The following is a 21,784-nucleotide window of genomic DNA, read 5'->3' as shown; positions in this document are numbered from 1 at the left end:
TTGCGTGTTGGTCTGTCTGTCATTTGCCAACTCCTTGCACATCTGCACCCAGAGACATGCAGACAAAGGGACCCAGAGGGTCTGCGGTACTAAGGTCCAGATACAAGGTGCCCATCCCTGGATGTTTAGATCATTTTTTTGACAAGTATGTTACAGGTGCAAAAGAGGGTCCCAGTTGGTGACCTAAAACTCCAAGGGCAAATCTCTCTTTTTCAGTGACATAGAAGGAAAAAGGATGAGTTAGATCATGGAGTTGTAAGGCTGGGGCCTTAAGGAGAGCCTGTTGAAACCTTTGAATGGCCTTGGTAACAGGTTTGAGAAAACGTTTGCTGCTTCATATAAGAGGCAGGAAAGGAGGGAAAAGAAAGGAACCCAGGAAGGAAAAAACTAACTATTCCTAGGAATGATAAAATCTCTTCCTTTGTAGAAGGAACAGTTAGAGACCAAATCAGATATTTTCTATATAAGGTAATAGCTTTGTGGGTTGGGGTAATTGTTAGTCCCACATACATGACCTGAGGAGTTGAGAGTTGGACTTTAGAAGGTGAGACCCTGTAACCTGGACTAGAAAAGAAATTTAGAAGAGCAGAGTTGTCAGCTTGGCTAATATCTAGAGAAGGGCTGCAGAGAAGGATATCATCTAAGTAAAGCACAATCTTAGATTTAGGGAGAGATAGAGTAATTCAGAAGCTGGGGCCTGGCCAAATAAGTGTGGGCTGTCCCTGAATTCCTGAGGTATAACAGTCCAGGTAAGTTGGGTAGAGAAGTGGGTTTCAGGATCTGTCCAGGTAAAGGTTAATATGTTCTGTGACTTGGCATCTAGAGAAATAGAGAAAAATATATCCTTGAGATCCATGACTGAGAAATGGGAAGTCCCTGAGGGTATAGTGAAAAGAAAAGTATAGGGTTATGCCATAACAGGATGGAGGGGAACCACTGCAGAATTAATGCACCTGAGGTCTTGAACCAGGTGATAAGTATCATTAGGTTTCTTAACTGCTAGTATATGGGTGTTAAAGGAGGGGAAGAGGTGGGACAAATGAGTTTTTTCCTTAAGGTCAGAAATGATAGGCTTTAAGTCCCCTGAGGATCTGGAGAGAGAGCAGGTGGGGTATTGAGCTTGGGTGATGTACCTGCTAGAGTCCAATAACTGGAAGACAACAGGAGAATGATGTTGAGCAACAGAGGGATGTCCCAAACTTTGGAGTCCACATGAGAAGCTGGTAAAGGAACCAACATGTTAGTGCTATTAGGTTGACTGGCTAGAAAAAGGAGCAGAGTGACTGCTGTCGAGGTTGAGTTTAGGCGAATGGGGAAAGCAAAGGAAATAGAGGCTCCCAACTTAGCTAAAATATCCCTTCTCAATAAGGGGACAGGACATGTTAGCACTACCAAAAAGGAATAGGTGAGAAGTACACACCTAAAAATGCAATTAAGTGGTGGGGTCTGGTGAGGAAGGTAAGACTGTCCACCTACCTCAACGAAAGGAAAATGTGAGAGGAAGTGGGTCCCCAAAACTACCAAATAAGTGGCCCAGTGACCAAGAAGAAGGAGATGGGCTGTCCACATACCATGATGGCTACCTGGGTCTCCCTGCTAGTGATGGCCATGGTCAGGTTGACAAAGCTTGGGCCTCTTCAGTCGTCCATAGTCAAGCCTAGGAGACCAGCTAGAGGGTTACCTGGGAGTGATGCCCCTCTCTCTTGCATGGCATGAAGGCAATTGACAGTACAATGTCCCTCCTAATGGCACCTAGGATATGGCCCCTTTGTTTGCAGAGGGTAGGGAAAGCCCTTGCCCAGCGACCTTGTTGACCACATCTATAGCAGGGGCCTGGTGGTCTCTGAGCCTTAGAAGACTTGAAGTCCAAGGCAATAGCTGGGACTTGTTGGGAAGCCTTCCCGAGCATGTGGCATTTTTGTTTGTGGGCTTTCTCATCTCTCTCATGGTACACCTTGAAGGCCAGCACAAAAACTTTTGCCTATGGAGTTAGGGCAGTTCTCCAACTGCCTAAGTTTAGCTTTTATGTTGGGGTAGCTCTGGGAATAAAAGTAGGTCACCATAAGTTGTTTACCTTCTGAGTCTTCAGAGTCCAGATTAGTGTATTGTAATAAAGTCTTTGTGAGGCATTCTAAAAATTGGGATGGGGTTTCCTGTTTGTCCTGGATAACCTCTTGGAGTTTTTCAAACTTACTGGTTTTAAGGCTGCCTCATAGAGACCAGCCAGGAGGCAGATTATGAATCTATCTCTGGCTAAAATACCACCTATGGAATTATAATTCCATCAAGGATCTTTGTCCGGTACTGCCTCAGATCCGTTTGGATATGTTTTATCTGTTTGATGAATTTTGTCTGCATGTATTTTTGCCTGTTCCCAAACTTTCTAGCATTCATCAGGAAGTAAATTATTAGTAAGGATCATATGTATATCATGTAAGATCAAAGTATAAGATTGAGTAATGTATCTGCTGTCACCTGGATTTTTGACCTTAGCCATTCTGACTGGCGTGAAGTGGAATCTCAGGGTTGTTTTGATTTGCCTTTCCCTGATGATTAAGGATGTTGAACATTTTTCCAGGTGCTTCTCAGCCATTCGGTATGAGAATTATTTGTTTAGCTCTGTATCCCATTTTTAAATAGGATTATTTGGGGCAAATACAGAAGTGGATGCTCACAGTCATCTATTGGATGGAACACAGGGTTCCCAATGAAGGAGCTAGAGAAAGTACCTAAGGAGCTAAAGGGGTCTGCAACCCTATAGGAAGAACAATATGAACTAACCAGCACCCCCAGAGCTTGTGTCTCTAGTTGCATATGTAGCAGAGGATGGCCTAGTCGGCCATCAATGGGAGGAGAGGCCCTTGGTTTTGCAAAGATTATATGCCCCAGTACGGGGGAATGCCAGGGCCAGGAAGCTGGAGTGGGTTAGTTGGGGACCAGGGCAGGGGGAGTGTATAGGGAACTTTTGGAGAGGAAACTAGGAAGGGGAATAGCATTTGAAATGTAAATGAAAAAATATCTAATAAAAATTAAAAATATAAAAAGAGATTGAGTAATATACTAGAACTCTTTAATAAAGGCAGAGGAGTCAGAGGTATAGAAATACAGTCTGATTTTTATTTGAGAAAGTTAACTCAGTGAGAATTGAACATGTACTCTGACAAGATCATCTACCCCAATAACTTCCCTCAGAGGAAGGTCCAATCCTGGATCAGGTGTCTCTGGAGAGGAACAACTTGGGGGTTTGGCTGTGGCCCTAGAGCGAGTAATAGGAGGGGTGAAGGTTAGTGCCAATGCAAGATGATTGGAGCAACCTGCAGCTGGCACACGGGGATGGGAGGGCTCTGGTGAGGTGGAGCTAGTAGGCGCTGGAGTATCCTGGTAAGAAGGAGAAACTGAGGTGGCAGTTTGGGTTTTCATATTTATTTATTTATCTATTTATTTATTTATTTATTTATTTATTTATTTATTTATAAATTTAGATATTTAGATATTTTCTTTATATACATTTCAAATGATACCCCAAAAGTTCCCTGTACTCTCCCCACACCCTGCTCCCCTACCCACCCAACTTCTTGGTTTTTGAAGGCGTGGAAACAGGTCTGAAACAGAAGGGAGGCGGCTTATTAGCTGTATCAAGGGTTGTTGGATTTGCTCAGAGTTCACGTGAACCAATCAAGCTGATATGATTGCTCACCATTTCTTCATCTGGATTATTGAACCAGATGCTTTTGATAATGCTCAGTTGCCTGAATCTCCTCCCAGCCTTTGACTAACATTCCAGCCTTCCTGGGTCCTGGCAATTTCAGCAATCTAGAAACTTGTGGAGTGGGGATTCTTGCCCCAAAGATAACACTCTATTCCATCTTGAATCAGGCCTAGCTTTAATCTTCTTCTATCTTTGAGAACAAGATTTGGCTTCAATATTAGATTTTTCTAATGCTCTTTTTGTACTCAAACTGCATGCTCTGTATCTCTTTTTGCTTGCATTTTCACTTTAGAACTTTACAAGAATGATCAATAATAATCATTGTTAGCACACAGGCAATTCCAGTGGTTTGCTCTCAGGGATCCAGCAACTGCTTATGCTATCACCTGCTCCTGCCACAAGTGTGCCAGGTATATCAGGTGTATCAGGTGTGCTGCAGATAAAACTAACACCAGCCACACTAGCTTGATCTCTCTGCATCCCCTCTCTCTGTTCTCCCTGTGTGATCCTCACTGCTCTCATGGCTCTCTCGTTGCTGTCTGTTTATCTGTCTGTCTGTCCATAAATCTACTTATCTGCTTCTATCCCTTCCCCATGTCCTCACTCAACTGTCCTCTACCAATAATCCTATTTTGCACAAGATCTGTGGCTTGGCAAATTTTTTCAGGGGTCCACCATGGCTTGGCCTGACAGCACTATATTCCATAACAATTATAAAATAGTATCAAAATTAGGCTGTCTTGAAATCTCCATCAACAGATTTAGTCTAAAACTTTTCAATTTAGCTTCAGACAGATTTCTACGACAAGGGCAGGAGGTGGGAACCTTCTCTGCAAAATATTACAAGAATGGTCAGTATCCCAGTTTCTAATATTGTTTCCATTAGTAACCTCTTGTGCTGAGCCTCTGTATTCTACATTGATGTCAGCATGAGTGTCTTCCAAGCTTAAATAGGAGGAGATATTATGCCCCAGTTGCAATGTTAAACCACTTTTCTAGTCCAAAGTGCCCAAGTTTTTGATATTTTTCCAAAAATTTGGATAGTCGTGCCTGTCATAGAAACATACCACACTTTGCTACCAACTTTTGGCTTAGTTAATTTTCTATCTCTGTGAGGAGACCCCATAACAAAGAAAACTTTTAATTTAGAGCTTGCTTACAGGATAGAGCATAAGTCCACTTTAATCATAGAAAGGAGCCTGGCAACAGACTGGCAGGCAAAGCACTGGAGCATAGTTAAGTGCTTACATCCGTATCTGCAAGACAGTGGCAAAGAGAGAAAAGCTCATTAGGAATATAATCCTCCAATCCTACCCAAGTGATGAATGTCCTCCACCAAGGTCACAAATTTTAATCTCTTCAAGCAATTCAATCTACTGAGAACCAAGCATTCAACATATGAGCCTGGGGAGAGGGGGGTTCTTATTTGAAACAGCATGTGAACCATGCTTCATCTTAAATAATTTAACTTTAATTCTTTTTTAGGGGTGGGTGGGTTTCGAGACAGGGTTTCTCTGTGTAGCCCTGGTTGTCCTAGAACTCACTTTGTAGACCAGGCTAGTCTCAAACTCAGAAATCTGCCTGCCTCTGCCTCTGCCTCCCAAAGTGCTGGATTAAAGGCATGTGCCACCATGCCCATCAACTTTAATTCTTTTTCTTAACTCTTTTAACCAAATTTAATACTCAACACAACACACTGTAAAAAATAAAATGGTTCACTTTGAATTCTTTTATTTTTTTTAGATATTTTTTTATTTACATTTCAAATGTTATCCCCTTTCCTAGATTCCTCTCCAAGAATCCCCTATCCCCTACCCACTCCCCATGCTCCCCAATCCAGCCATACCCGCTTCTTGGCCCTGGCATTCCCCTATACTGGGGCATAGAATGTTTTTGAAGTCCTTTAAATTGCACATTCTGTGGTGCATTAAATGTAATATGTTAACTCTTTTATTGTTTTCTGAGATTTGAAGACCAATGTCCATAGTTGACCATGGGAATTGTGTAAGCAAAATTCCTTTAAAAATAAATCATTAACAAATCCAATTGCAGAAATAAAACATTAGTAAAATGCTTACTGACTTTAAAATAATAGGCTCCATACCTAACATTTAGCTCACTAGAGGGTAATGCGACTCTGACAGCAATGCAGAAGGGACACATGAAGAACAGCTCAGGATCAACACTATTTAAGGTGCCTTTGTGAAACATAATTTTTTAATGCTTTGTACCAATATTTTTTTACAGTAAAGTCTTTGTCTCCCTTTGGAAATAGTTATTCAACCTCAATGTCCTTTCAAGAACTCCTGAATCAAGTTGGAAGCCTAGGAAGATTCCAGATCCTTCAGATAGTTTTTCTTTTCCTCCTCAATGCCATTGTAGTACCACATATTGGAATGGAGAACTTTACTGCAGCCATTCCCAATCATCGCTGCTGGGTCCCCATCCTTGACAATGACACTGCCTCTGATAATGGCAGTAGGATACTGAGCCAAGATGACCTCCTGAGGATCTCCATCCCCCTGGATTCCAACCTGAGACTGGATAAATGTCGTCGTTTTGCCCAACCACAGTGGCATCTTCTTCATTTGAATGGCACTTTCTCCAATGTGTCAGAGCCAGACACTGAGCCCTGTGTGGATGGTTGGGTGTATGACAGGAGCAACTTCCTTTCTACCATTGTGACTGAGGTAAGTCATTCCCACAACGAATTCATGATTGTGCTGTCCCAAGGGCACAATAGTAGATATTCATTTAGCTCAGTCTTTGTGTTTTAGACATTAATTACTGTTATACTAAATGTGAAACATTTCTCATTCTTCTAGTATTTTATTCTAAGGATGATGGCACATTATGGCCTATTTGAGAGAACTTTGTAGCATGGTTTACAAATCATTAACCTTAGATACAGAGAGTTTGATTAAGGTTATAGAGAAAGGTAATCTTAACGGATAGTAGAAATAATATTGTATGCAAAAGGAATGTTGAAGTGTAAGATAGGGCTATAGAGTAATATCAGGATTTATGGTGAAGGCTTAGAGCAAATGGCACTGAGTAGCTATAATCTCTGAGTTGGTCATTTCTTCTTTTCTAGTGGGACTTGGTATGTGAATCTCAGGCACTGAATTCTGTCACTAAATTTTCATTCATGATTGGCCTATTTATAGGGGGTATCATATGTGGCCATCTGTCAGACAGGTGAGTGTGTTTAAAATGCTCCTACCCACTCTACATGCACTTTTAGCAGCTGTCACTCATTAGACATGAAGTATTGGTTGTATATTATACTGTTCTAGTTCTGACACTGAACCAATAAAAGAAAAATCTATGAACAGTGTTCAAGAGGCAGAAAGTTCCCTTCCTCCAGGTCAAGGCACATGGCTCCCTTCCTCTAGGACACTGAACTGAGTAGATGTGATGCCAAGTGAAAATAATACAGTATTTTAGTTGCTTGATAACAACAAGCAGAATGCCTTTGGATGCCTGTGAAATATACAGCCAAGTGTGATTAGGGGTTGGTTGAAGGAGACAGTAGTCTGAGTCCAGCCATCTCAGGGATAACATCTTCATCTTGCTGCCAGGGTCAAACTAAGTTCATGTTTCCAGGCCAGAAACCAACTTTTATCATGTTTGTCCAGATGTTTCATGTTTGTCTGTTAACCAGTAAATTACAAAAGAATGTAAAAAGGGAAACTGCCTGTTATCTATACAAACATAGAGGTATATAAAGTCATAAAGGTATATAACTTATAGCCTGTCATAGACTTAATTGACTACATGCAGCTTGTTCACTCATTTGTTCTCTAATCATATTGAGTTATGTGCTAGATGCCCAGAATGGGGTCTGATCTTCAAGGCTCTGAGTCAAGGACCTGGTAACCTAGATAAATCCCAACCACACATATTTACTCCCTTCCAGTGACTGGCTGGCCCCAGTTAGTAACAAAACCTTAGTGGAAATTCCTTTCTCAACCCTTTGCGTCAAAATATGACTAGATAATGCTACAGCCACCCTGACTCCCCCCCTCCCTTTGCTTTTTGGCTTCATCCTTTAAGAGTGATATATGATTTCCATTCGAGGACATGGTTCATATCCTGAGTTGACCAACTGCTTGAGTGATCAGAGAATACAGCCTTCATTTTAACCTCACTTTTTGAAGTAAATTTTTTCAGATTCTCCCTGAAACCAACATTTGGAAGTTATACCTATCTCTTCTATGCTTGCTTCTACTGACACACCTTTCTGACACTTACAGAATCCATACTATTATGTGATTAGGCAAGTAAATACTGAAAAGTTTAATTGTGGAATAAGAAACAGCATCTTGTGCCTGATAATATTTTCCTTAAATTGACAACTGTTTCTGCAAATCAACTTGATTCAGTTTTCTTCCTGTTATATAGACACTCCTTAAAACAAAGTAGGTTGAAGCAAAACTGACCCAATTGCATATTTTGTGATAGGATGTTTACTGGGAGACAAAACAAGGGATGTTCTAAGGGAGGTGAAACATTCACTCTGCAGGGAAGATTAGTGGGTAAACAATCAAATAACTTAAAGAAGTCCCTGAATTGACCAGATCAGTTAGTCCCCTCCTTTTTCATGCATGTCTAAGTAGAAAGTATTTCTCAGAGACACTCTCAGACATGCTGATCTGCCTAGAAAGGGCTCAGACCAGCTGAACACTCTGGAAAGACAGAATTCATTAATGTTACAAAGTTACCAGGAAGAGGCTCAAACTAACTGTTACCAGCAGAGGCCACCCACCAACCTGTTGAACTATCTGTGGCCAGACAGGACACTGTGTTTCCAGCTTTCATGAGCTATCTCCCATGCAGGATGTGTTTGGTGATAGAGCTGTCTTTGATTCATGTTACTCCTTTAAGGAACTTCTCCCCTATCTTCATTTGAGTAGTATAATAAAACTGATTGTTTCAGCAAGTTAGACTTTTGTGTTATCTTTTCTCTAGACTCTTTTCAGTTCTCTAGCTGAAGTGAATACATGTTTGTTTATATCTTTCAAAAATAGTGTCTCATAATGCTCCGATGGAGCAATATTAGTTTCTTCTTTGAGGAGTGTCAATACTCAAAAACGGGGTGGGGGGAGTACACTTAATGACAGTTTTGGAAATATGTGATAACACTTTAGATAGTGTAATATAATGAAACAGAGACATTAGAAACTGCTGAAGTTGGGGCCTGGTTCTTCCTCCTAGCCCCATGCTCATAGAAATAAGACTGAGACTCAAAATCTATTTACAAATACCTTGACCATACAGCTATGCTCTTCTATGACTATACTGTACCCAAAGATAACCTAGTTATTTTAATCTGAATTCTACCACGTGGCTGTTTACCAGTGCTCAGGTATCATTCATCTATCTCCTCACATTTTTTTCTGGGCCGATACCACACCCTGGCTATATGCCCAAATCCTTTCTATCTCTCTCGTAGGACCAACCCTATTTCCTGCCTAAACCATAGGCCATAGGCTTTTTAACTGACAGGTGATATATCCATACAATAAACAATATAGTCTGTCTACAAGTGAAGAAATAAAACAGAATTTTTTTTATTGTCCAATAAATGTCTCCTTGGGTAACTTCCACCCACATCCTGCATCTGTAGAGCAAGGTACCATGATGTACTAAAGACTATAAATATTAAAATATACATTACTACTTGACTGTCATTTTAACTTCGTTGTTTAAAAACAGGAGTGCACTGATTTTTTTAAATCTAAAATCAATAAAACATTTAGATTATGCCAAATCTATGCTAATATTGGAATATGTATTGATAATCTAAATGGTTTTTTTTCCATTTTTTATTAGGTATTTAGCTCATTTACATTTCCAATGCTATACCAAAAGTCCCCCATACCCACCCACCCCCACTCCCCTAGCCACCCACTCACCCTTTTTGGCCCTGGCGTTCCCCTGTACTGGGGCATATAAAGTTTGCGTGTCCAATGGGCCTCTCTTTCCAGTGATGGCCGACTAGGCCATCTTTTAATACATATGCAGGTAGAGTCAAGAGCTCTGGGGTACTGGTTAGTTCATAATGTTGTTCCACCTATAGGGTTGTAGATCCCTTTAGCTCCTTGGGTACTTTCTCTAGCTCCTCCATTGGGAGCCCTGTGATCCATCCATTAGCTGACTGTGAGCATCCACTTCTGTGTTTGCTAGGCCCCGGCATAGTCTCACAAGAGACAGCTACATCTGGGTCCTTTCGATAAAATCTTGCTAGTATATGCAATGGTGCCAGCGTTTGGATGCTGATTGTGGGGTGGATCCCTGGATATGGCAGTCTCTACATGGTCCATCCTTTCATCTCAGCTCCAAACTTTGTCTCTGTAACTCCTTCCATGGGTGTTTTGTTCCCAATTCTAAGGAGGGGCATAGTGCCCACACTTCAGTCTTCATTCTTCTTGAGTTTCATATGTTTAGCAAATTGTATCTTATATCTCGGGTATCCTAGGTTTGGGGCTAATATCCACTTATCAGTGAGTACATATTGTATGAGTTCCTTTGTGAATGTGTTACCTCACTCAGGATGATGCCCTCCAGGTCCATCCATTTGGCTAGGAATTTCATAAATTCATTCTTTTTAATAGCTGAGTAGTACTCCATTGTGTAGATGTACCACATTTTCTGTATCCATTCCTCTGTTGAGGGGCATCTGGGTTCTTTCCAGCTTCTGGCTATTATAAATAAGGCTGCTATGAACATAGTGGAGCATGTGTCCTTCTTACCAGTTGGGACATCTTCTGGATATATGCCCAGGAGAGGTATTGCTGGATCCTCCGGTAGTACTATGTCCAATTTTCTGAGGAACCGCCAGACTGATTTCCAGAGTGGTTGTACAAGCCTGCAATCCCACCAACAATGGAGGAGTGTTCCTCTTTCTCCACATCCATGCCAGCATCTGCTGTCACCTGAATTTTTGATCTTAGCTATTCTGACTGGTGTGAGGTGGAATCTCAGGGTTGTTTTGATTTGCATTTCCCTGATGATTAAGGATGTTGAACATTTATTCAGGTGCTTCTCTGCCATTCGGTATTCCTCAGGTGAGAATTCTTTGTTCAGTTCTGAGCCCCATTTTTTAATGGGGTTATTTGATTTTCTGAAGTCCACCTTCTTGAGTTCTTTATATATGTTGGATATTAGTCCCCTATCTGATTTAGGATAGGTAAAGATCCTTTCCCAATCTGTTGGTGGTCTTTTTGTCTTATTGATGGTGTCTTTTGCCTTGCAGAAACTTTGGAGTTTCATTAGGTCCCATTTGTCAATTCTCGATCTTACAGCACAAGCCATTGCTGTTCTGTTCAGGAATTTTTCCCCTGTGCCCATATCTTCAAGGCTTTTCCCCACTTTCTCCTCTATAAGTTTCTGTGTCTCTGGTTTTATGTGAAGTTCCTTGATCCCAGAATTCTTTTTAAAGAAGCAGGTTAATAAAGTCACTGAAGTCAAGGAGTACTAAGTTTTAACAACAAAATCAATCAGGAAAAGTATATATGCACAATGGAAAACTGAATTTCAGAATTTCTATATTTAATGATTCTTCTTTTGGAAAGAAACAACAATGCTACCACCAATGGCTTGCCATCTAAAGCATTAATTTTAGAAATTACTATTTCCTGTAACAATATATAAGATTTATTTTAGAACTCTATATAATATTTAAGCCAACCAACCTTTATAAATGGACATTTAATTATTTTTACTTAATATGTCATTTATTTATTCATTCTTTTTCAATCTAAATGGAGTCATTTTTACAGAAGACATGTATGTCATGTAAGTACTTGTCTTAGGGTTTCTTTGCTGTGAAGAGACACCATGACCAAGGTAGCTCTTTCTTTTATTAGATATTTTCTTCACTTACATTTCACATGCTATCCCCAAAGCCCCCTATAACCTATGCCCACCCTACTCCCCAACCCACCCACTCCTGCTTCATGGCACTGGCATTCCCCCGTACTGGGGCATATGATCTTTGCAAGACCAAGGGCCTCTCCTCCCATGGATGGCTGACTAGGCCATCATCTGCTACATATGCAACTAGAGACACATATCTGGGGGGGGGGGTACTACTTAGTTCATATTGTTGTTCTTCCTATAGTGTTGCAGACCCCTTTAGCTCCTTGGGTACTTTCTCTAGCTCCTCCATTGGGAGTCCTATGTTCCATTCAATAGATGACCGTGAAATCCACTTCTGTATTTGCCAGGCACTGCCATAGCCTCACAAGAGAGAGCTATGTCAGGGTACTGTCAGCAAAATTTTGTTGGCATATGCAATAGTTTCTGGGTTTGGTAGTTGTATATGGGATGTGTGGGGCAGTCCCTGGATGGTCCTTCCTTCTGTCTCAGCTCTGAACTTTGTGTCTGTAACTCGTTCCATGGGTATTTAGTTCCCCATTCTAAGAAGGAAGGAAGTATCCACACTTTGGCCTTCCTTCTTCTTGAGTTTCATGTGTTTTGCAAATTGTTTTTGGGTATTCTAAGTTTCTGGGCTAATATCCACTTATCAGTGAGTGTGTATCAAGTGACTTCTTTTGTGATTGGGTTACCTCACTCAGGATGATATCCTCCAGATGCATCCATTTGTCTAAGAATTTCATAAATTCATTGTTTTTAATAGTTGAGCAGTACTCCATTGTGTAAATGTACCACAGTTTCTGTATCCATTTCTCTGTTGAGGGACATCTGGGTTCTTTCCAGGTTCTGGCTATTATAAATAAGGCTGCTATGAACATAGTGGAGCATGTGTTCTTATTACCAGTTGGAATATCTTCTCGGTATATGCGCAGGATATACCGATTGCTGGATCTTTCGGTAGTACTATGTCCAATTTTCTGAGGAACAGCCAGACTGACTTCCAGAGTGGTTGTACAAGCTTGCAATCCCACCAACAATGGAGGAGTGTTCCTCTTTCTCCACATCCTCGCCAGCATCTGCTGTTACCTGAATTTTTAATCTTAGCCATTCTGACTGGTGTGAGGTCGAATCTCAGGGCTGTTTTGATTTGCATTTCCCAGATGATAAGGATGTTGAATATTTTTTTAAATATTCCAATTTTTGATTAGATATTTTCTTTGTAAACATTTCAAATGCTATCCCAAAAGTTCCCTATACCTTCCCCCTGCTCTGCTCCCCTACCCACCCACTCCCACTTCTTGGCCCTGGCATTCCCCTATATTGGGGCATATAAAGTTTGCAATACCAAGGGGCCTCTTTTCCTAGTGATGGCCAGCTAGGCCATCTTCTACTACATATGCAGCTAGAGATACGAGCTCTGGGGTTACTGGTTAGTTCATATTGTTGTTCCACCTATATGGTTGTAGACCCCTTTAGCTCCTTGGGTGCTTTCTCTAACTTCTCCATTGGGGGCCCTGTGTAACATCTTATAGATGACTGTGAGCATCCACTTCTGTATTTGCCAGGCACTGGCATGGCCTCATACGAGGCAGCTATAACAGGGTCCCTTCAGCAAAATCTTTCTGGCATATGCAATGGTGTCTGGGTTTGGTGGCTGATTATGGGATGGATCCCTGGATGGGGTAGTCTCTGGATAGTCCATCCTTTCGTCTTAGCTCCAAACTTTGTCTCCATAACTCCTTTCATGGGTAGTTTATTTCCTATTCTAAGGAGGAATGAAGTATCCACCCATTGGTCTTCCCTCTTCTTGATTTTCTTGTGTTTTGCAAATTGTATCTTGGCTGTTCTATGTTTCTGGGCTAATATCCACTTATCAGTGAGTGCATATCTAATGACTTCTTTTGTGATTGAGTTATGTCACTAAGGATGATATCCTCCAGATACACCCTTTTATCTAAGAATTTCATAAATCCATCGTTTTTAGTAGCTGAGTAGTACTCCATTGTATAAATGTACCACGGTTTCTGTATCCATTCTTACGTTGAGGGACATCTGGGTTCTTTCCAGGTTCTGGCTATTATAAATAAGGCTGCTATGAACATAGTGGAGCATGTGTTCTTATTACCAGTTGGAACTTCTGGGTATATGCCCAGGAGAGATATTGCTGGATCTTCTGGTAGTATTTTGTCCAATTTTCTGTGGAACTTCCAGACTGACTTCCAGAGTGGGTGTGCAAGCTTGCAATACCACCAGCACTGGAGAAGTGTTCTTTCTCCACATCCTGGCCAGCATCTCCTGTCACCTGAATTTTTAATCTTAGCCATTCTGACTGGTGTGAGATGGAATCTCAGGGTTGTTTTGGTTTCTATTTCCCTGATGATTAAGGATGTTGAACATTTTGTTCAGGTGCTTCTCAACCATTCATTATTCCTCAGTTGAGAATTCTTTGTTTAGCTATGTACCCCATTTTTAATAGGGTTTTTTGATGTTCTGGAGTCCAAGTTCTTGAGTTCTTTATATGCATATTTGATATTAGTCCCCTATCTGATTTAGGATTGGTAAAGATCCTTTCCCAAACTATTTGTGGCCTTTTGTCTTTTTGACAATGTCATTTGTCTTACAAAAGCTTTGCAATTTTTGACGTCCCATTTATCGATTCTCAATCTTACAGCACAAGCCATCACTGTTCTGTTCAGGAATTTTCCCCTGTGCCCATATCTTCGAGGCTTTCCCCCACTTTCTCCTCTATAAATTTCAGTGTCTCTGGTTTTCTGTGGAGTTCCTTGATCCACTTATACTTGACCTTAGTACAAGGAGATAAGAATGGATCAATTCACATTCTTCTATATGATAGCCACCAGTTGTGCCAGCACCATTGGTTGAAAATGAATGGTTTCTCACTGGGTGGTTTTAACTCCCTTGTCAAAGATCAAGTGACCATAGGTGTGTGGGTTCATTTCTGGATGCTCAATTCTATTCCATTGGTCTACCTGTCTGTTGCTGTACCAGTACCATGTAGTTTTTATCACAATTGCTCTGTAGTACAGCTTGAAGTCAGGCATGGTAATTCTACCAGAGGTTCTTTTATCATTGAGAATAGCTTTTGTTATCCTAGGTTTTTGGTTATTCCAGATGATTTTGCAATTTACCCTTTCTAATTCGTTGAATTAATTTCTAATTGGTGAAATTTTAATGGGGATTGCACTTAATCTGTTGATTGCTTTTGGTAAGATAATCAGTTTTACTATATTGATCCTGCCAATCCATGAGCATGGGAGATCTGTTTTGATTTCTTTTTTAGAGACTTGAAGTTCTTATCATACAGATCTTTCACTTCCCAAGATAACTCTTAAACAGGACATTTAATTTTGGCTGGCATATAGATTTAATTATTTAGATATTTATATCTATATAATTATTATCTATATTTAGATCCAAAGGTAGGCAGAAGATTATTGTTTGCTGCAGGCAGCCAGAAGGAGACTCTCTTTCATACTAGGTAGATCTTAGAACTGAGACCCCAAAGCCTATGCCCATAGTGGCATACTTTCTTCAACAAGGCCACAACTACTCCAGCATGGCTATACCTCCTAATAGGGCCTTGTTCAACCACAAACACATAAACAATATGATTAGCTGGACGAGATTTTACTCTGAGGCCACACATCCTTTAATCTCTCTATCTTCTTGAGCAAAGAATTCAGCTCCATTCCACTATCTGGTGCCCATTTAATATTTGAACCATACATTTTGTATTTTTTCTTTCTCAGCTTGTGTATTTTCATCTAAATGCTCTTCATTAGTTTGACATTTCATAACCAGACAACAGAAATTATACCTGGGTTTTTGAGATTTCCTTTGCTAATGCAATGAATCTAAATCTCTTTACTTTAGCCTCAGGCAGACTCTTTGAACCAGGGCAACATGCAGTCACATTTTTCACCAAAATATCACAAAATGGTCTCTGGGCTACAGATTAACATTATTGTCCTCTAAAACCTCTTGAGTCAGGGTTTCACAGTTCAAATTACTCTCAATACCAATGTCTTCCATATTCCTACTAGGCCCATTCAACCCAACTTAAAGCATTCCACTGATTTCCATAATCCCATATTCCCAAATCCACATCCCTCTAAACAAAAACATGGTCAGTCCTGTCACAGCAATACCACACTCCTGTTACCAGCTTCTCTCTTAGGGTTTTATTGCTGTGAAGAGACACCATGACCATGGAAATTCTTAATAAGGACAGCATGTAATTGTGACTAGCTTGTGTCAGGCATTTAGTCCGGTATCATCCTAGCAGGAAGCATGGCAGTGTCCAGGTAGACATGGTGTTAGTGAAGGAACTGATATTTCTATATCTTTATCCAAAGGCAGGCAGAAAGAGAATGTCTGCTGCAGGTAGCCAGGAGGAGGATTTTTTTTTTCCACACTAGGAAGATCTTGAGCATTGAGACCTCAAAGCACACCCCCACAGAGAGTGCATTTATAAATACATTCCTCCAACAAGGCAACATATATTCCAACATGCCCACACCTCCTAATAGTGCCAATTGCCCTGGTCCAAGCATATTCAAACCACCACAGTACTTATGAGATTAAGTGTATAATACATGTTATGATGTGACTAAGCTGTTGAGAGTTGCAAATAACACATCGGTTTCCCAGTTCCCATTTGTTAGCACAGCTGCTCCAATAAATTCAGTACAAATGATTTGTTCAATTCGACAGAAAACAATGCATTTCTCATATTCTGGGTAACTCAAAATTTTGTTTTCCTATGTTAAATCATGCCTCTTTGGTGTTTCTTCATTCTCAGTGTTGCTCATTTCTCTGAAACTTTCTAGATGTATCTTGCCCTGCATGATGACTGTCTTATAGTCTGTATTGCAAAATGGAATAGGAATTTCAAGGTCAATACATTCTAATTCACCAAAAGTAGCTTTTACAAAGGAACAGGTCAAATATTCCTGTGATATTACTGTAGCCATGACCTCTGCAGTACTAAACTTCCAAGTGCTGGCTTAGGTACCTACTTTTACAAGTCTATTTGTGTTTTGTACTATGCTCATGTGTCCACCAAAATCTCAGGTTTTTGAACAATTTTTACTTTAGCTAATGTCGGTGTTTTGGGAGGACACAGAACATTTGGTAATGGAATTTCCCTGGAGGAATTGGGTTGCTTGAGTACATATTGTGGGAAATACCTATTTGAAGTCTGGTATTTTACTGTTTCATCCTCTGTATGAGTCATCTATCTCATGTTCATGGTACCATACTGACCAGATACCATGTTTTATTTATTGTGTATCTGCTGGTACTCTAACAAAATATGCGTTTTTTCCCTTAAGGAGCTTTTAACAGGTATCTTGTCATATCAATGAAACACATCAGTCATAAATATGCTATGTACATTATATCTTTATGATATGTTATAATACCAACATAGTATTTTATCATATGGCATGAGTTAATAAAATTGCTGATAATAAATTGAGAAAAATATTGTTTAACTATATATTTATTTATAAAAACAAAAAATCTTTTGAGTTCATGCACTCTCTGTTATTTACAATTCCTTATTATTTATAATTATAGCTGTCTTGAAGTCTCAAGCAAACTGAATTGTTCCCATAATCTAATTTTTTCCTTTTCTCAGGTTTGGGAGGAAGTTCATTTTAACATGTGCTTTATTACAATTTGCCATCACTGAAACCTGTGTAGCTTTTGCTCCCTCCTTCTTCATCTACTGCTCACTTCGATTCCTGGCAGGAATGTCTGTGGAACCCATATCAGTAAATAGTCACTTGCTCAGTAAGTCAAAGAGTTTGAAATGGGACCTTGCTCAAACTAAGGTCTTGACTCTCAAATCCCTTTCAAGTCAATGTATCTTTTTCTTTCAGTGTTAGAATGGACAAGCCCTAAATTCCTAGCCATGATGGCAGTGCTTTCATCTTGTGCTCCTAATATTGGATTCATGATATTGGCAGGACTGGCTTTTCTATTTAGAATCTGGCATCACCTCCAGCTGACAATGTCTGCGCCAATATTCTTCTTCCTTATACTCACAAGGTATGAGTTATCTTTCCTATTCTATGTTACGGAATTCTGTGACAGTAATGAACAGGTATAAGGACATAAGAAATGCATTTATCTTTGGTCTACACCTGACAGTGTGAGCTCCTCTTTGCAATTATCGGAGAGGAGAACAAGAACCAATGTCAGATAAAATGGAGGAGACTGAATTCTGCCTAAATGTGAGGTAAACATTAAATAAATTTATAAAATCATATGTTACTGTGGGAGGAGTTACTGGTACATTGAAGAGGATTCACTTCTTTATCAAAAATTTTGTTTAAATTCAAATTCTGTATTTCACAAATTAGCTAGATGAAAGGTATGATAACATCTAATTGAGTTCATATTATAAATAAACATTTAATATTAAAGAAATTATATTGAAAATATTGGATATGTTACCCCGATAGAAAAAATTTTATACTATTTGGTAGTTAGGTGCTACTATGCAGAGTTTAAGTTTCTCTGGTAGAAAAACAAAACAAAAACAAGAGTAGCAATGAATGCAGCCTGAATATTTTTCTTCTTTCTGTCTGTCTTTATGTGGTGGCTATTCTTGGTTGTCTACTTGACTGCATCTATAATGAATTAAAATTCATAATTGAAAAGTACACCTGTGAGAAATAACTTTTTCTAGGTTTGAAGTGGGTGAATTCACTTCTAGTCCAGACTTTTGAAGTAGGAGGACACATATTTTTGATTTGGATCTTGAGACAAGAAGACACTTTTAATCTGTGCCATACATTCTGCTAGAAACGTACAAAAGGACATGGAAGAAGAAAGGGTTTGCTTTTTGCCTGCTTGCCCTCACAGTGTTAGCACATCTATTCCTGGAATTGGAGATTACCTCTTTGGGATTTCAGAATGTCCAGAAGACCAGCTTTGTGGGACTCACTACTAGATTTTTTGACTTTCCATTCACAGCTAGTCATTGTTGAATTAGATTTTCTGCAGCCTGTAAATGATTCTAATTAATCTTATATATATATATATATATATATATATATATATATATATATATATATATGTACATATAATATGCTTATTTTTTATTTATTTGCAATGCTAGGGCAGCTATTCTTTTTAAAACCTAATCCTCCACAATGGGAAGTCCCAGATAACATGTCAATCATTAATTCTTTTTTTAATTAGGTATTTTCTTCATTTACATTTCAAATGCTATCCCTAAAGTCCCCCACATGCTCCCCCATCCCCTTGCCCACCCACCCACTTGCACTTCTTGACCCTGGCATTTCCCCTGTACTGAGGCATATAAAGTTTGCACGACCGCACCACTTCTTGTGCGCGCTCGACTGGCCAGGAAGAATGACGCTGCAACAGGATCCTTCTGCACACGTTTATTGGGAGAGCTTGATTGTAGAGTCGAAAGACCTCGAGCCCAGAACTGGTGCTGCTTTTATAGGCCTAGGACAGGCATTCTCTCTCATCTGATTGGTTAACTTGTCTCTCATCTGATTGGTTAACTTGTCTCTCATCTGATTGGTTAACTTGTCTCTCATCTGATTGGTTAACTTTTGTCAATTCTCAAAACCTCACCTTGGCAAAAGAACCTTTTCTGGCTATGTATGTGTGGTGGCCAGCTGCAGCCAACTGCCACTCTGCAACTGCCACTCTGTAACTGCCACTCTGTAACTGCCACTCTGCAAGGGCTTCCCACAGCCCACCCACCCACTTGCACTTCTTGACCCTGGCATTTCCCCTGTACTGAGGCATATAAAGTTTGAACGACCAATGGGCCTCTTTTTCCACTGATGGCCGACTAGGCCATCTTCTGATACATATGCAGCTTGAGACATGAGCTCCGGGAGGTACTGGTTAGTTCATATTGTTGTTCCACCTATAGGGTTGCAGATCCCCCCCACCCCCAGCTCCTTGGGTACTTTCTCTAGTTCCTCCATTGGGGGCCCTGTGATCCATCCAATAGCTGACTGTGAGAATCCACTTCTGTGTTTGCTAGGCCCCGGCATAGTCTCACAAGAGACAGCTATATCTGGGTCCTTTCAGCAAAATCTTGCTAGGGTATGCAATGGTGTCAGCGTTTGGAAGCTGATTATGGAATGGATCCCCGGATATAGCAGTCTCTAGATGGTCCATCCTTTCGTCTCAGCTCCAAACTTTGTCTCTGTAACTCCTTCCATGGGTGCTTTGTTCCCAATTCTAATAAGGGGCAAAGTGTCCAGACTTTGGTCTTTGTTCTTCTTGAGTTCCATGTGTTTAACAAATTGTATCTTATATCTTGGGTATTCTAAGTTTCTGGGCTAATATCCACTTATCAGTGAGTACATATTGTGTGAGTTCTTTTGTGATTGGGTTACCTCACTCAGGATGATGCCCTCCAGGTCCATCTATTTGCCTAGGAATTTCATAAATTCATTCTTTTTAATAGTTGAGTAGTACTCCATTGTGTAAATGTACCACATTTTTTGTATCTATTCCTCTGTTGAAGGACATCTGGGTTCTTTCCAGCTTCTGGCTATTATAAATAAGGCTGCTATGAACATAGTGGAGCATGTGTCTTTATTACAAGTTGGAACATCTTCTTGGTATATGCGCAGGAGGGGTATTGCTGGATCTTCCGGTAGTGCTATGTCCAATTTTCTGAGGAACAGCCAGACTGACTTCCAGAGTGGTTGTACAAGCTTGCAATCCCACCAACAATGGAGGAGTGTTTGTCTTTCTCCACATCCTCGCCAGCATCTTCTGTCACCTGAATTTTTGATCTTATTCATTCTGACTGGTGTGAGGTGGAATTTCAGGGTTATTTTGATTTGCATTTCCCTAATGATTAAGGATGCTGAACATTTTTTCAGGTGCTTCTCAGTCATTCGGTATTCCTCAGTTGAGAATTCTTTGTTTAGCTCTGAGCCCCATTTTTTAATGGGGTTATTTGATTTTCTGGAGTCCAACTTCTTGAGTTCTTTATATATATTGGATATTAGTCCCCTATCTGATTTATGATAAGTAAAGATCCTTTCCCAATCTGTTGGTGGCCATTTTGTCTTATTGATGGTGTCTTTTGCCTTACAGAAGCTTTGCAATTTTATGAGGTTCCATTTGTCAATTCTAGATCTTACAGCACAAACCATTGATGTTCTATTCAGGAATTTTTCCCCTGTGCCCATATCTTCGAGGCTTTTCCCTACTTTCTCCTACAGAGCAATTGTGATAAAAATCGCATGGTATTGGTATAGCGACAGACAAGTAGACCAATGGAATAGAATTGAAGACCCAGAAATGAACCCGCACATCTATGGTCACTTGATCTTTGACAAGGGAACTAAAACCATCCAGTGGAAAAAAGACAGCATTTTCAACCAATGGTGCTGGCACAACTGGTGGTTATCATGTAGAAGAATGCAAATGGATCCATTCCTATCTCCTTGTACTAAGGTCAAATCTAAGTGGATTGAGGAACTCCACATAAAACCAGAGACACTGAAACTTATAGAGGAGAAAGTAGGGAAAAGCCTGGAAGATATGGGCACAGGGGAAAAATTCCTGAATAGAACAATCATTAATTCTATTTTTTTTTTTTTTTTGGTTTTTTCGAGACAGGGTTTCTCTTTATAGCTCTGGCTGTCCTGGAGCTCACTTTGTAGACCAGGCTGGCCTCGAACTCGGAAATCCGCCTGCCTCTGCCTCCCAAGTGCTGGGATTAAAGGTGTGCGCCACCACGCCCAGCACAAACAATCATTAATTCTTATAAGACACAAATTGTTGAAAGGGGCACCAGCTCATTTGTAGAGTTTTGCTGTCATACTTTTTCTTGTGCCAGATATTAGAATTGGAGATGCTGTTGGTAAATTAGATGAATTAAAGGCAATGTGTTTAATTTTGCTCCTGAGGCGGCAGATGCCAGGGGGTAGTGACACTGTTTCACCAAAGACAAGGTGATTGTACTTATTGATATGGACAGTGTGGATGTTTGAATAGGTATGGCCCCCATATGTAGCTGTTGTATTACATAGCTACATATGAATTAACTATGTTCCCCCCAAAACTGTGTCTGCACTAGTGTCTGCATGTAGCTTTTGGGAACCTGCACCAAATTGATTCTGATTGGTAAATAAAAATGCCAATAGCCAGTAGCTT

The 21,784-nt window shown here is 40.2% G+C and overlaps 1 protein-coding gene across 5 annotated transcripts in view; it reads left to right on the top strand.

Annotated features, from left to right (window-relative positions):
• Slc22a29 (solute carrier family 22. member 29) overlaps nucleotides 1–21,784 on the top strand; it is a 93,208-nt gene that overhangs the window by 28,705 nt on the left and 42,719 nt on the right. For 2 of the 5 annotated variants that reach the window (NM_001347426.1, NM_172776.3), the window contains exons 1-4: nucleotides 5,771–6,399; nucleotides 6,804–6,907; nucleotides 17,253–17,407; nucleotides 17,497–17,665. In NM_001347426.1, the coding sequence (NP_001334355.1) occupies nucleotides 5,998–6,399; nucleotides 6,804–6,907; nucleotides 17,253–17,407; nucleotides 17,497–17,665 (830 nt within the window). In that variant the 5' untranslated portion in view covers nucleotides 5,771–5,997. Of the gene's footprint in view, nucleotides 1–5,770; nucleotides 6,400–6,803; nucleotides 6,908–17,252; nucleotides 17,408–17,496; nucleotides 17,666–21,784 lie in introns of those variants that run through there. The other 3 variants (XM_011247245.3, XM_006527060.3, XM_006527061.1) reach the window with 3 other exon arrangements.

This window comes from Mus musculus, chromosome 19 (genome assembly GCF_000001635.26).
Source record: "Mus musculus strain C57BL/6J chromosome 19, GRCm38.p6 C57BL/6J".
In the NCBI taxonomy this organism is placed as follows: domain Eukaryota; kingdom Metazoa; phylum Chordata; class Mammalia; order Rodentia; family Muridae; genus Mus; species Mus musculus.
This window is presented reverse-complemented; position numbering and strand designations above follow the sequence as displayed.